The following is a 13003-nucleotide window of genomic DNA, read 5'->3' as shown; positions in this document are numbered from 1 at the left end:
CCTAAAAGATAATAGTATGGCTTCCTAAGGCCATGTGCACTAGAGTTGTAATTTTAAAGGATCAGGAGGGGCTGGAGAGATGGCTCAGTGGTTATGAGCACTGACTGCTCTTCCAAAGGTCCTGAGTTCAAATCCCAGCAACCACATGGTGGCTCACAACCATCTGTAATGAGATCTGATGCCCCCTTCTGGTGTGTCTGAAGATAGCGACAGTGTACTCATATACATAAAATAAATCTTTTAAAAAGTAATAAAATAAAGTATCAGGAAAGAAAACATGCCTGAGAAGCAGAAGTTAGTTACTTTTCCTCAGAATTGATCCTGTGACCACGGGATGCTTGAGCACTGTGACCTTTCATGACCAAACCAAGCATAAAGCCCAGGTTTGTGTTCCTCACCCTCATCTTTCTGCAAATGTACCTGGACCATCCCTAGATGACCAGGAAGTGGCTCCATCCCAGGAGCCTGCAAGCAGTGGCCCCACCTCTCTTCTCCTTTAACTTTGTATTTTTTAGCTCTGCTTCTGTTGCCGAACCCGGAGGTTTTCCTTCTTCACCTGGTCCTACACCTGTCAGTTCTGTAAGAGGTAAGGGTTCTGTCACTGGGGGTCCAGCGGCACCGAGAAATGCACTTGCCTTTTTGGTTCCGTCTTTCCCCGCTTGGGAGAGGAGTTAGAGGTGGCCCGGTCTGTGGCTTTGCTCTGCCTCCTTACTGGCTTGGCATAGTGGATCCTAACACTTGATAAACCTGGGTGGAAATGTTACTCTGCATGTTACTTCTTTCTTTTTTATTGTTGTTGAAAGGAGGTTTCATGTGGCCACCAGTCTCAAACTCATTCCATAGCCTTGGGGGAGCTTCAGCTCCTGATCCTCCTGCCTCTACCTCCCAAATGCTGGAGTACGGGTGCATACCACCATGCCTGGTCTGTTTCTTTTATATAAGCAAACCGAGACTGTCGTCCTCGAACAGGACAAAAACAAAAACCAGCCATGGTTATCATATGATCCCTGGACACACTACTAAAATTCCGCATGGACGTTGATCCTCTTTATTTATTTGTTTGTTGTTACGTTGTTGTTTTAAGGTTAATTTTTAGGTGGTGGTGGTGGTGGCACAGGTCTTTAATCCCAGTACTCAAAGGCAAGAAGTGCTCTGTGAGTTCAAGGCCAGCCTGGTGAGTTCAGGCCAGCCAGGCCTACATGGTAAGACTGTCTCAAAACGAAAAAGATTTCTTTATATTATTCTTATTATGTGCATATGTGTGCTCTATGAGTGAAACCCCACAGTGCGGTGCCATGGAGGCCAGAGGCATGGATCCCTTGGATCTAGAGTTACGATCCATCATGAGCCTCTTAATATGGGTGCAGGGAACTGAACTCAGGTCCTCCCTTTGGAAGAGTAGTAGGCACTCTTAACTACTGAGCATTTCTCCAGACCCACTCTCTAGCACCCCTTTTTGGTTGTTTGTTTTTTAAGATAGATCATATTATAGTATAAGTTGGTCTGGAACTCATTATGAGGCTGTAGTTGGCCTCAGACTCTCAATGGTCTCCCTCTAGTGTCCCAAGTACTGAAATTACAGACATGAGCCACCATGCTTGACTGACCTGAGTTTTTTGTTGGTTTGATTTGGCTTAGTTTGGTTTTTGGTTTTTGAAGACAGGATTTCTTTGTGTAGCCTTGGGTGTCCTGGAACTCACTCTGTAGACCAGGCTGCCCTTAAACTCACAGAGATCAGCCTGCCTCTGCCTCTGGAGTGCTAGGATTAAAGGTGTGCACCACCACCACCCTGCTAGCTGATCCTGTTTTTATGAAGCAGTGTAGTAGCTAAATTTTATAGATTGTCTCTTTGGCAGTCTACACTTGTATCATTACATTCCAACAGACCGATAATGTCTGACAGAACAGCACAGCTCTGTAGCCCTGGCTTCACTTACATTCACTGTGTCCACCAAGTAACACTTCTCGTTTTATCCACAGGCCCGTGTGCTCACAGTGTTGCAAAAAGGTAAGCTGAACTCGGTGAAATCACCAGTGCATCTGGTTAGGGCCTCTGCAAGTGCTGGAGCTCATTTTCTCCTCATTTGGGATAACAGATGCGGCTGCCTTCGAAGCCATACTCCACTTTACCTATCTTCTCTTTGGGACCTTCTGCCTTGCAAAGAGGGGAAAGTTGTTCGAGGTCAGAAAAACCTTCTACTGGTCACCATCGGCCGCTTCGAAGTATTACCAGGTGAGTGGGGACCTGGATCTCCTAGAGCATCCTCTGAAGAAAGAACGCTTGGGGTTAGGGTGGTCATGACCAGGGCTAGGGTTTGACTCGGGGCATGTTGCCGGTTCATTGGTTTTCAATAGTTTTAGTCTAGCACAATTCTTCAGAGTTTCCCAAGGTACTTTTTAGGTGATAATGGCTATTTCCTTAAAGTTATTTTAGCATAGCTTTGTTTTAATTAGATTTTGTAATAACTTTTATACATTTTCAAAGACATCTTTAAAACTGACTTTTAGGCTAAATGAGCCATGCATGTGATCCCAACAGTTGGGAGAGGGAGACAGAAAGAATGGAAAGGAAGTCACTGGGATTGAAGAGAGGCTCAGTGCTTAAGCATTTGCTACTCTTGTTGCCCTGCTAATGAAGCCTACCATTGTCTGAGCGGCCTTCCAGAGGTGGCACAAGATGACAGACTCTCTTTAGCAGCAGGGCTTCTCCTTCTCTAACTTTGTCTGGGGAGTTTAAAATCCTCCACACACCTCTACCTGTGGAACATTACTTAGCCTTAATTAGATTACAGGTTCAACTTCCTATCTCCGGATTAGAACCCGTTCAGCTAGCACCTGGGATTCCTGAAATGCTTCTCTGTGTCAATGAGGCACCTTGGTATCTTCCGCCTTCAACCTATGACTTTCTGGATACCCATAACCCCTCCACCCCCAGAACTATATAAGCTTTAAGTCGCCCCAAGTAACTTGATCTGCTTCCATGCAGCTGGTCCCAGTGTGTCAGCACTGCCATACATACTCACAGGGCTTCCAAACCCCCTTCAGTAGACTCTTCAGTAGACCTACATTCTCCAGAGGGCCTACAGAGGGCCTAAGTTCAGTGCCCAGCACTGACATGAGACCTCACAACTATAATTCCAGGTCTAGGGACTTTGGTGCTATTCCAGCCTGTACAGGCACTATACACATGCATGTAGGCAAAATCCTCATACACATAAGAAAATAAATCTTAAAAAAATAAATTACAGACATCCACCATGCCTGAGAAGAGTGCAGGACAGAGAGGCATAGTCCCCATGTGAAGGAGCCAGGAGATCGCAGCCCAGAGGGCTGTTCAACTGGGTCCAGAGCAGCCAAGTTAGAACACAGAATGTAGTAAGTAACTTGGGGTTATCAGTAGGAGGTAGCGGAGGTTAGGTAGTGGCCCATCTGTTGTGCTCTTTAAGGCACGTTAAAATGTAAAGGCTGAAAAAAAATAGTTCATCTTCAGATAATAAGAGCAGGCTGGGTTTCCTGAGAGCCTATTCACAAAACAAAACAACAGTAAAACAGAAAAAGTCCTTTTCCCCAGTCCAGCCCTCCGTGTCTAGCTAAGATAAAACCCATTGACACCTATGTTTATAATGACTGCTATAGTTTTGAGTTGCTCTGCTTATTGTAAAGGCTTTATGCCAAGAACAGAGTCTCAAACTGTTGCACTCTGTACAGGGTAAGGCAGTATCGTTCTTAACAGAAAGGTCCACTCAGGCCACATGCTGGCTGGGCCAAGATATCCCTGGCTCTGGACTGTGGGGTAAGAACACCTCATGCATTGAACCTGGATCCTGAAGCCTTGGGTCTTGACTTGCCCTCCAGGTCTTTGGGTGCCCATACTGAGCACTGGTAGGGCAAAGACAAGCCAGGACAGCCATCCATGGTCAGGGCATTTTTTCTATTCAGTGATGACCTTGAGCCTTCTGTGACTTCCTTTTTGCTTTCCCCTTTGGGAATTAGTTAATTGATGTAGTAATGAGTTAGATGATCCCCAGGTTGATTACCTCAGACTTGAAAACATGATTATAATTCAGCTCTCTGGATTTACCTAGCCAGTCACTCTTAATAGAGTTGTTGGGGAGAAGTGAACACATTTGTTAAGATAAGAACAATGGTGAAAGGGTGTTTTTCAGAATAAGACACATAAGCTCTTTAGCTTCCTATAGTCTGACTTACTGTCTACCACCTACTAAAGTTGATTGGTAATGACACAGGGAGCTGGACCTTGGAAAAGGACCTTAAGGCCTTCTGAGTCATCAATAGAGTTTTTACAACACATATTTGTATTCCATTCAGGTATTTAAACTCAGTCCATGATGTGTGGTGATCAAGAAAATACCTGGACACCCTATTTTCCAAAAATTCTACAAGATGAGAATCCTACAAAATGAGATCTCATTTTCTTTGTTTCTTGTTTGTTGTGGTCCTGGGGTTGAACCCAGGGGCTTCTCTCCCTAGACAAATTTACCATTGAGCACCCAAGCAGCACCCAACCACAGTATTGGTTTTTGCTGTTGGCTCTGTTTTGGTTTTGAGTGTTTATGTGTGTTTGCATGTGTATGGGCACACAAGTGTGTGTGTAAAGGTCAGAAGTTGATGAGTAGTGTCTTCCTCAATCATTCTCTGTCTCATATATTGAGACTGGGTCTGAACTTGGGCCCTCCCTCTAGCTGTCCTCTTGCTGCAGGGTCCCCAAACTTTGCCTCCTGGGTACTAGGACTAAAGGCAAACTACCATGCCCACTTGGGTATCAGCACTCCTGGTCCTCACTTTGTATAGCAGGAGCTGTAACCTGCTGACCCATCACTCAGCTCTGCTCTTGACTTTTGTATTACTTTATGCATAAAGGTATTCTGCTTGCAAGGAAGTCTGTCACCTCTTGAGTGCCTGGTACCTATGGAGCCCAGAAGGTTTCACACCCCCATGGTCTAGAGCTGCAGGTGCCTGTGACCTACCATGGGTTCTGGGAATCAGATCCAGGTTTTCTGGAAGAAGAACCAGTGCTCTTAATCCCTGAGTCATCTCTCCAACTCCACCCTATCCTAGAGTATTATTATTTTTCTTTCTTTTTTTTTTAAAGATTTATTCATTTATTATATATAAGTACACCGTAGCTGTCTTCAGATACACCAAAAGAGGGCATCAGATCTCTTTACAGATGGTTTGAGCCACCATGTGGTTGCTGGGAATTGAACTCAGGACCTCTGGAAGAGCAGTCGGGGCTCTTAACCACTGAGCCATCTCTCCAGCCCTGTTATTTTTCTTCTCCTTCCCTTTCTTCCTCTTCTTTCTTCTCCTCCTCCTTCCTTCTTTTGTTGTATGTTTTTGGAAACAGTGTTTTTCTGTGTTGCCTTGGCCTCTAACTGACCTGGAACTCACTCTGTAGACCAGGCTGGCCTCAAACTCGGAGATCCACTTGCCTCTGTCTCCCAAGTGCTAGGATTAAAGGCATGGACCACCATGCTCAGCTAGTATTACTTCTTCTTTTTTTTTTTTTTTTTTTTTTTGGTTCTTTTTTTCGGAGCTGGGGACCGAACCCAGGGCCTTGCGCTTCCTAGGCAAGCGCTCTACCACTGAGCTAAATCCCCAACCCCTTAGTATTACTTCTTAATAAAACGTGTACCTGATTTCTAAAAAGGTTGTTGAACTCTATCTGCAATAATAAATTCCTTCATAGCTATGACATAATCACACACCCTTTTCTGTGTTGTTTTGTCAACCCTTTTAAGGTTTTTTCTTTTATCAATTTTTAATATTTCATTTAAACTATTAAAAATACTAAATATTACACTTAGCTGGCATGGGAAGATACCATGATCACAAAGGTGATTTTCCCAGGGCAAGGCTTGTCCATTGCACTCCGGATGTACTGACCCCTGCAATTTCCCCAAATGAGAGGAAGCTCGACTACTTAATTTGTGGTAGTGAGGGACTGTGTTGCACTCTCCCAGAAAAAATAAAAAAAAACCTAAATATTTTTTGTCGGCTCTCCCCACCCCAGATTCTCTTCAAAATCAAAGTCTGTGGACAAATCAGATGAAGAACTCCAGTTTCCCAAAGAGTTCATGGAAGATTGGAGCACAATGGAGGTGTGTGTAGACTGCAAAAAGTTCATTTCAGAGATCATCAGCTCAAGCCGGCGCAGCCTGGTGTTGGCCAACAAAAGAGCCAGGTTGAAAAGGAAGACACAGTCTTTCTACATGTCCTCAGCGGGCCCCTCGGAGTACTGCCCTTCAGAACGGACTATCAACGAGATCTGAGCCCTGTGCCTTCCCGTTCTTTGTGTCCAGAGGCGGGCAGTGCAGCAGGGCTGCAGGACTGACTCTCTTCCCAGGGGTTTACTTCCCAGGCTCCGTCGGCAGCAGCTCAGGCTTGGGCTGTACCATGAGACACAGACTCAAGGCTGTATTCCTATCAGCTGATGGTACGCGGCAGGTCAGCCACTTGTTCATTTGCACTCAGAAAGCCTAAAACTTGATTTTGTGTATGTGAGTAGGGAAGCCAGAAACTTCCTTAGTTCGGTTCCTCAATGTTCTTCGGATAATTTCCTGACTAAGGCAAAAAGCTTCTTGTGTGTGAAGTCAGTCTGCTGGAGTGTTGACGTTAGCACAGTTGTAAGCAGTAAGTCACACTGCATTCCACACCACAGTGTCCCTATCTCATGCACAGACAGAGTGGCCCAAAGCCCTGCCACACACCGGCTCCCTGGGGTGGGCCAGGTTGGTTCAGTCTCACAGCACAAGTCTAGAAGGCCTTGATGATAATTCTCTTTTGGGGCTCTGCTACATCCAGTGCGGAACAATCATGTAAGCTGTACACTGCATGGGTAGCCACTTCTCTGAGCTCGGGGTCTGCCCAGGCACAAGCCTCAGTGTTTCCTGAGCTGCTAACAGGCCTATTGTGAATGTATTACGGTTTTGGATAGTTTTATAACACATGTCTAAGAATTAAGACTTTGTGGACGTTTGAGGAAAAAGGAAGACTACAGTTTTGTCAAGCAGCTGAGCAGGTGTGGTAACTGATAGGCTGTAACAGCAGGGGTGCCAGCAGAAAGGAGCTGTGTCTCCTACCTTTTCACCTACATTTTCCATAACTTTATAGTGTGGCCATCGTGACTAAATTAACCACAGTTTGGTACCTGAGTCTCAAACTGAAATTTATTTTTATAAATGAATTTTAAAAGAAAAACCTTGGCTGTTTTAAAATTTCAAGAAAATTAATCTGCTGCCATGCATAATTTTTTGATGCTTTTTGCACTAGTTGTCTTGTAAATGTCACTGAGTTTCTGATGAAGGGTGACTGACAGGTAGTGTTGTGTGCCTGAAATTCCTCAGCTCCTGTGACACATATCATGGCTGCCCCTCACTTCCACAAGCTTAGTTAGAAATAACCAGTCAACCAAATCACCACTAATGTTTGGAAAATGATGTAAAGCACATGCACAGTCTAACTCCTGAAAGCTATAAAAACCCACCATCGTAATCACCACTGATGACAGTTCTGTTTAATAAAAGGCATGACAGCTGCATTTCATACCAACATCCAGACAGTAACATTTCCCATTAAATTGACAGCAACACCTCAGAAATGCTCCAACAGTCATTTCTAATGCACTGGAATTTATAGTTTAGTAAATGGCTTTAAATTCCTTATACTGACGAAATAAACTTTACCAGTTGACTGATTTAATGCATGTTAGTAGTTCATCTGTATGCATGTAGAAGTGGGCCGCCAGAAAACCCTCACATTCCAGCTATTTTTAAGACTAAGAGCTGTAAAAATTGCAGTGTGTGAATTCCGTTTCTACAGTTTTCCTGAAGACCACCAGAACTTTAGACTGCAGTTAGGTGGGACCACTGCTGCTATGGCCCCAGGTCTGTATTCTAAAATGATCTCCTGGAAGGAAGCAAGGAAGAAGGAGTATACCTGTGTGGGTTTATAAGCATGCATATAGGGTAACATGCTTCTGCAAAATGGTGACTAGTGTTTGACTTCCCACGTAAGATACGGAGCCCACAACTCCACAAGTGAAAATTGTATTCACATTCACAACTCAGTGATCTAGTAACTGTCACACATTTGACTCCATTCCTTCAGGCGCACAGCACTGTGCACAGTGTTTTGAACATTACGGCCCCTTGTACCAGAACATCAGGATATAAATTCTTCAGCACATTAATGGATTTGCCAACTGTGTTAGGAGTTCAAGTATATGCCATGCCCAGTAAACAACCTGCAGGGAATAGTGGAAAAAATGGCAGGTGGCAAGGTAGAAATTACAGAAATAAAATTAACATTGTTTGGGAGACACCAAAAAAAAAAAAATGTGCATTTAACTGTGTCTTTTCTGCAAGACTGACTCTTCCCCTCAGCACTCATACTAAACTAGGGTTCCATAGGCTAGGGCTTTGGCCAGAGAGCGGGTGCTGCCAGTGTGGCTCGATTAAAGTCCTAGCTGACAACAGTTAGAGTTTCCTGCTCCTCCAGTAACCTTGTGCAGGGCCCCTTGTCCTGCTTCCCTGCTGTGTTGCTCTCTCCGATCAACAGTTGTTTATGGCTGACCCCAGAGTCCGATGCCTCTCCTGGATACAGCTGTACGTCGTTCCTGAGCCTCCAAGTGTGAGCACCAACCAGTGGTCCCATGTCCCTGAGGTCGAGTATGTAAAACTGCTGTAAATATTGTAACATACTCATTAATATTTGAAAGGCATTTTGTCATTGGCAATGGAAATTAATTCTCCCAAGATAAGTAAAATTAAATAATTGATTTGCACATTGACTTAATGACCTTAATTACTTGATTTCAAGTCTCTGACCTTTAAAATTAAACCCAAAAGTTATTATACAGTAATTCTTAAAATGATGTGGTTTTTTTTTTTTTTTTTTTGGTTCTTTTTTTCGGAGCTGGGGACCGAACCCAGGGCCTTGCGCTTCCTAGGCAAGCGCTCTACCACTGAGCTAAATCCCCAACCCCTAAAATGATGTGTTTTAAAGAGTGGTTAGTACCATGAACTCCCGCCATGAAATCCGCAAGATTTTATTTTCCTAACTGTACTATAGAGGACTGGACTTTAGGTGAGTGCAGGAGGCATGGAAGCTTTAACCTTTGTTGCTATTTGTTCAAATAAAACAGAAAATTTTACACATTTGAAGGACCAGTGTATGAGCAGAGGATGGCTGATATTCCAGGGGAGGTGACAGTGCTCAGTGTGCTCCACAGAGTGAGTATTTCAGCCAGGTGTGACGCCAGCATTTAGGTCCAGCATTCCAGGAGCAGAGGCAGAAAATCTGTGTGACTTCAGGGCCAGCCCGGTCTACACAGTAAGACTTGGTCTTTTTTTTTTTTTTTAAGGTATTTTATTTTAGAACTTATGAAGAGGGAAGATAAACTGGCTTTTATCATACCTTCTGTGTTGAATTCCTATTGTAAAATTGTGATGTTTCCAGGGATTAACAAGCTTTTAGATATCACTCAGGCTGTAAAGAAAAGGTAGGTTCTTGAAGCAGCAGTTTAAACATATTTGAAAGCCAAGTGGTGGTGGCTCACACCTTTACTCTCAGCACTCTAGAAGCAATGGCAGGTGGACCTCCAAGTTTGAGGCCAGTCTGGTCAGCAGAATGAGTTCCAGGACAGCTAGGGAGAGACTTTGTCTTCAAACAAACAACTTTATAAATACAGTTCCCAAGGACCAAACAAATTAAAACAGCTCCACCATCAGGGACTGCTGTTGTGAAGCTATGTGACTAAAGAGGGATTGCCAGGGACGGTGGAGCATCTGTGATTCCAGTGTTTGGGACACGGAAACAGAAGGATCGTGAGTTGAAGTTAGCCTGGGCAGTGTGGCCATGGTGCAGCAGCCGTGGTCCTCCGTCTTCCCTCCACTGTGTGCATCCACTTGGCTTGTCACCCATCGGCCATCTTAACAGGAGAGGGGGAAAGTGCAAACATGGGTCTCGGGTATCATTATCAAGAATGCTGCCCACATCTTTGGGAAAGGGTCTATCATTGCTTACCAACCAGACTAGGCTGATTTTCCACGTTTTTGTATACTTCTGTTGTTTCTATTGATAACCACCTTTAATCTTACCATGATGGTCAGATAGGATACAGAATGTTATGTCAGTTTTCTTATATTTGTTGTCTTAGTGTGTGGTCAGTTTTAAAGAAAACTCAGTAGCTTCTGGAAAGGAAGTATATTTCATGGTTGGGTGGAATGTTCTATAGATGTCTGTAAGGTCCATTTGATTTATGGTGTGAATGTCATAATTTCTAGGTTTAGTTTTTGTTTCTATGACAAGTCTAATGGTGAGTAGATGTTGGAAGTTACACACTATCTCTGTGAAGGTCAGTATGCAATTTGAGCTGTAGTGTTTCTTTTATGAACTTGGTTTGAAATCTATTTTGTCTGGTACTAAGATGGCTTCTTGGTTCCACTGCTTGGAATAGCTTTTTCCAACCTGCCCTTAATGGTGAGGTGAAGTGTGTTTGTTTCTTGGATATGGCAGAATCTCTCTCTCTTTGTCTGTCTCTGTCTGTGTGGGGGGGGGGGGCGTTGCATGTACGTGCGTTTCAAGACAAGATTTCTCTTGTCCTGGAATTCACTCTGTAGATTAGATTGGCCTCTAACTCACATACATCTGCCTACCTCTGCTTTCCAACTGCTGGGCATGCACCATGCAACTAAAGGCATGCACCACCACACCTAACTGGATCCTACTTTCTAATTCAGTCCGTTAGTATGTGTCTTTTTGATGTGAAATTGAGACTATAATAGTTATGGGTAGTTTTTATTGGTTCCTGTTATTTTGTTGTGTGTAGTTTTTTTATCCCTTCTGATTTACTGTTTGGCAATTATATGTTCCTTTTGTCTTCTTGGGTGTAGTTAACTTCTTCAGAGTGAAGTTTTCCTTCTAGTGCATTCTTAAAGCTGGATCCATCGATAGAAATCACTTAAATTTGGTCTTATCATTGAACTTTTTTTTCTTTCTCCATCAATTGTGCTTGATAGTTTTGCTGGGTATAGTAGTATGAGCTGGCATCTGTAGTATCTCAGACTTTGTAGAACATGCATCTAGGGCCTTCTGATTTTCAGACTCACCATTGAAAACTCAAGTGTTATTCTAATGGGCCTGTCTTTTGTGTTACTTGCCCTTTTCCCCTTCACTTTTTTTTTAAAAAAAGATTTATTTATTTATTATTTATTTATTTATTACATGTAAGTACAATGTAGCTATCTTCAGACACACGAGGGCATCAAATCTCATTACAGATGGTTGTGAGCCGCCATGTGGTTGCTGGGAATTGAACTCAGGACCTCTGGAAGGGCAGTCAGTACTCTTTTTTTTTTTTAATTTATTTATTTTATGTATATGTGTACACTGTCGTTGTCTTCAGACACACCGGAAGAAGGCATCGAATCTCATTACAGATGGTTGTGAGCCACCATGTGGTTGCTGGGAATTGAACTCAGGACCTCTGGAAGAGCAGTCGGTGCTCTTAACCACTGAGCCATCCCTCCAGCCCTCCCCTTCACTTTTTAATATTATTTCTTGCTCTGTACATTAAGTGTTTTGATTATATTGTGTATCATGGAGTATTTCTTTTCTGGTCCTATTTGGTGTTCTTGTACCTTATATTAAGGTACCTCTTACAAACTGGGGACATTTTCCCCCTTTGGTTTTTTTGAGACAGGATCTTCCTACATATTCCTGGCTGTTCTGAAACTCACCATGTAGACCATGCTGTCCTGGAACTCACAAAGATTGACTTGCGTCTGCCTCTGAAGTACTGGGATTACAAGTGTGTGCCACCACACCTGGCCAAATTGGGGAAATTCTTTGATTTTTTGTTAAAATATTTTCTGAGCTTTTGACCTTAGTTTTTTTTTTCTCCTTTCTCTATCTCTATTACTCATAGGTTTAATCTTCTCATAATGTCCCAGATTTTCTAATTGTTTTATGATTGGATTTTTTTTTCTTTGACTGAGTGTCTTAGTTAGAATTTTATTACTGTGAAAAGACACCATGACCATGGCAACTCTTATAAAGTAAAACATTTAATTGGGGCTGGCTTACAATTCAGAGTTTTAGTCCACTATCTTCGAGGCAGGAAGCATAATAGCTTCCAGGTAGACATGGTGCTAGAGGAGCTAAGAGTTCTGCATCTTGATTTACAGGCAGCCAAACTGACTGAGACACACTATCTAGACTTGGTCTTCTAAGACATCAAGCCTACCTTTGATCATAGTGGGTCAAAACAAAGCCACACCTACTCTAACAAGGCCTCGCCTTCTATAATACCACTCCATATGAACTAACCATCCAAATGCATGCATCTATGGGGCCATATCTATTGAAATCACCACATTGAATTATCCTCTGTGTGTGTGTGTGTGTGTGTGTGTGTGTGTGTGTGTGTGTGTGTGTGTGTGGTTTGTTTGTTTGATTTTTGAGACAAGGTTTCTCTGTGTCCCTGGATGTCCAGGAACTTGCTTTGTAAACCAGGCTGGTCTTGAACTCAGAGGTCTACCTGCCTCTGCCTCCTGGGTGCTGGGATTAAATGTATATGCCACCACCATCTGGCCATTTATCTTCCTATCTTCAAAACTTGAGATTTCTCTTCCTTGTCTAGATATTCTAAGCTTGTTTTATATTCTAAGCTTCTCATTTCCAGTTTTACTTTAGTTCAGGTTTTCTTTGACTCAATTGTTTGTCCCCATGTTCTTTCACTTAGATGCTAGTCATACTCTCTCTAAGGTCCCTGGACATGTTCATAATAGCTATTTCAAAGGTCTTGTGCTTCAGCTGAGTCTTGTCTCAGCCTGCTTCAGTGTTTCCCACTGCTGGAAGAGACATTTGCTTGACTATTCGTATATTCGAGGTGTTTGTTGGTCTTGTCTTTGTTCTGATCTTTTTTTTTTTTTTTTTTTCCAGAGCTGGGGACTGAACCCAGGGCCTTGCGCTTGCTAGG

The 13003-nt window shown here is 43.1% G+C and overlaps 1 protein-coding gene and 1 non-coding gene across 5 annotated transcripts in view; both read left to right on the top strand.

Moving 5' to 3' along the window:
* Positions 1 to 8812, top strand: part of Spire1 (spire-type actin nucleation factor 1) — a 129769-nt gene extending 120957 nt beyond the window's left edge. For 3 of the 4 annotated variants that reach the window (NM_001415684.1, NM_001415681.1, NM_001415682.1), the window contains 4 exon segments: positions 516 to 586; positions 1981 to 2008; positions 2097 to 2233; positions 6035 to 8812. In NM_001415684.1, the coding sequence (NP_001402613.1) occupies positions 516 to 586; positions 1981 to 2008; positions 2097 to 2233; positions 6035 to 6293 (495 nt within the window). In that variant the 3' untranslated portion in view covers positions 6294 to 8812. 4 annotated transcript variants of the gene reach the window in all.
* On the top strand, positions 5821 to 5985 carry Rnvu1-4 (RNA, variant U1 small nuclear 4). The gene has a single exon (XR_015643159.1). It is a non-coding gene; the product is annotated as a U1 spliceosomal RNA (small nuclear RNA).
* Positions 8813 to 13003: the final 4191 nt, after the last annotated feature.

The sequence above is a fragment of the Rattus norvegicus genome, chromosome 18 (genome assembly GCF_021556685.1).
Source record: "Rattus norvegicus strain SHRSP/BbbUtx chromosome 18, alternate assembly SHRSP_T2T, whole genome shotgun sequence".
Lineage (NCBI taxonomy): Eukaryota > Metazoa > Chordata > Mammalia > Rodentia > Muridae > Rattus > Rattus norvegicus.
Note: the sequence above shows the minus strand (reverse complement) of the source record. Positions and strands in the feature narration are given on the sequence as shown.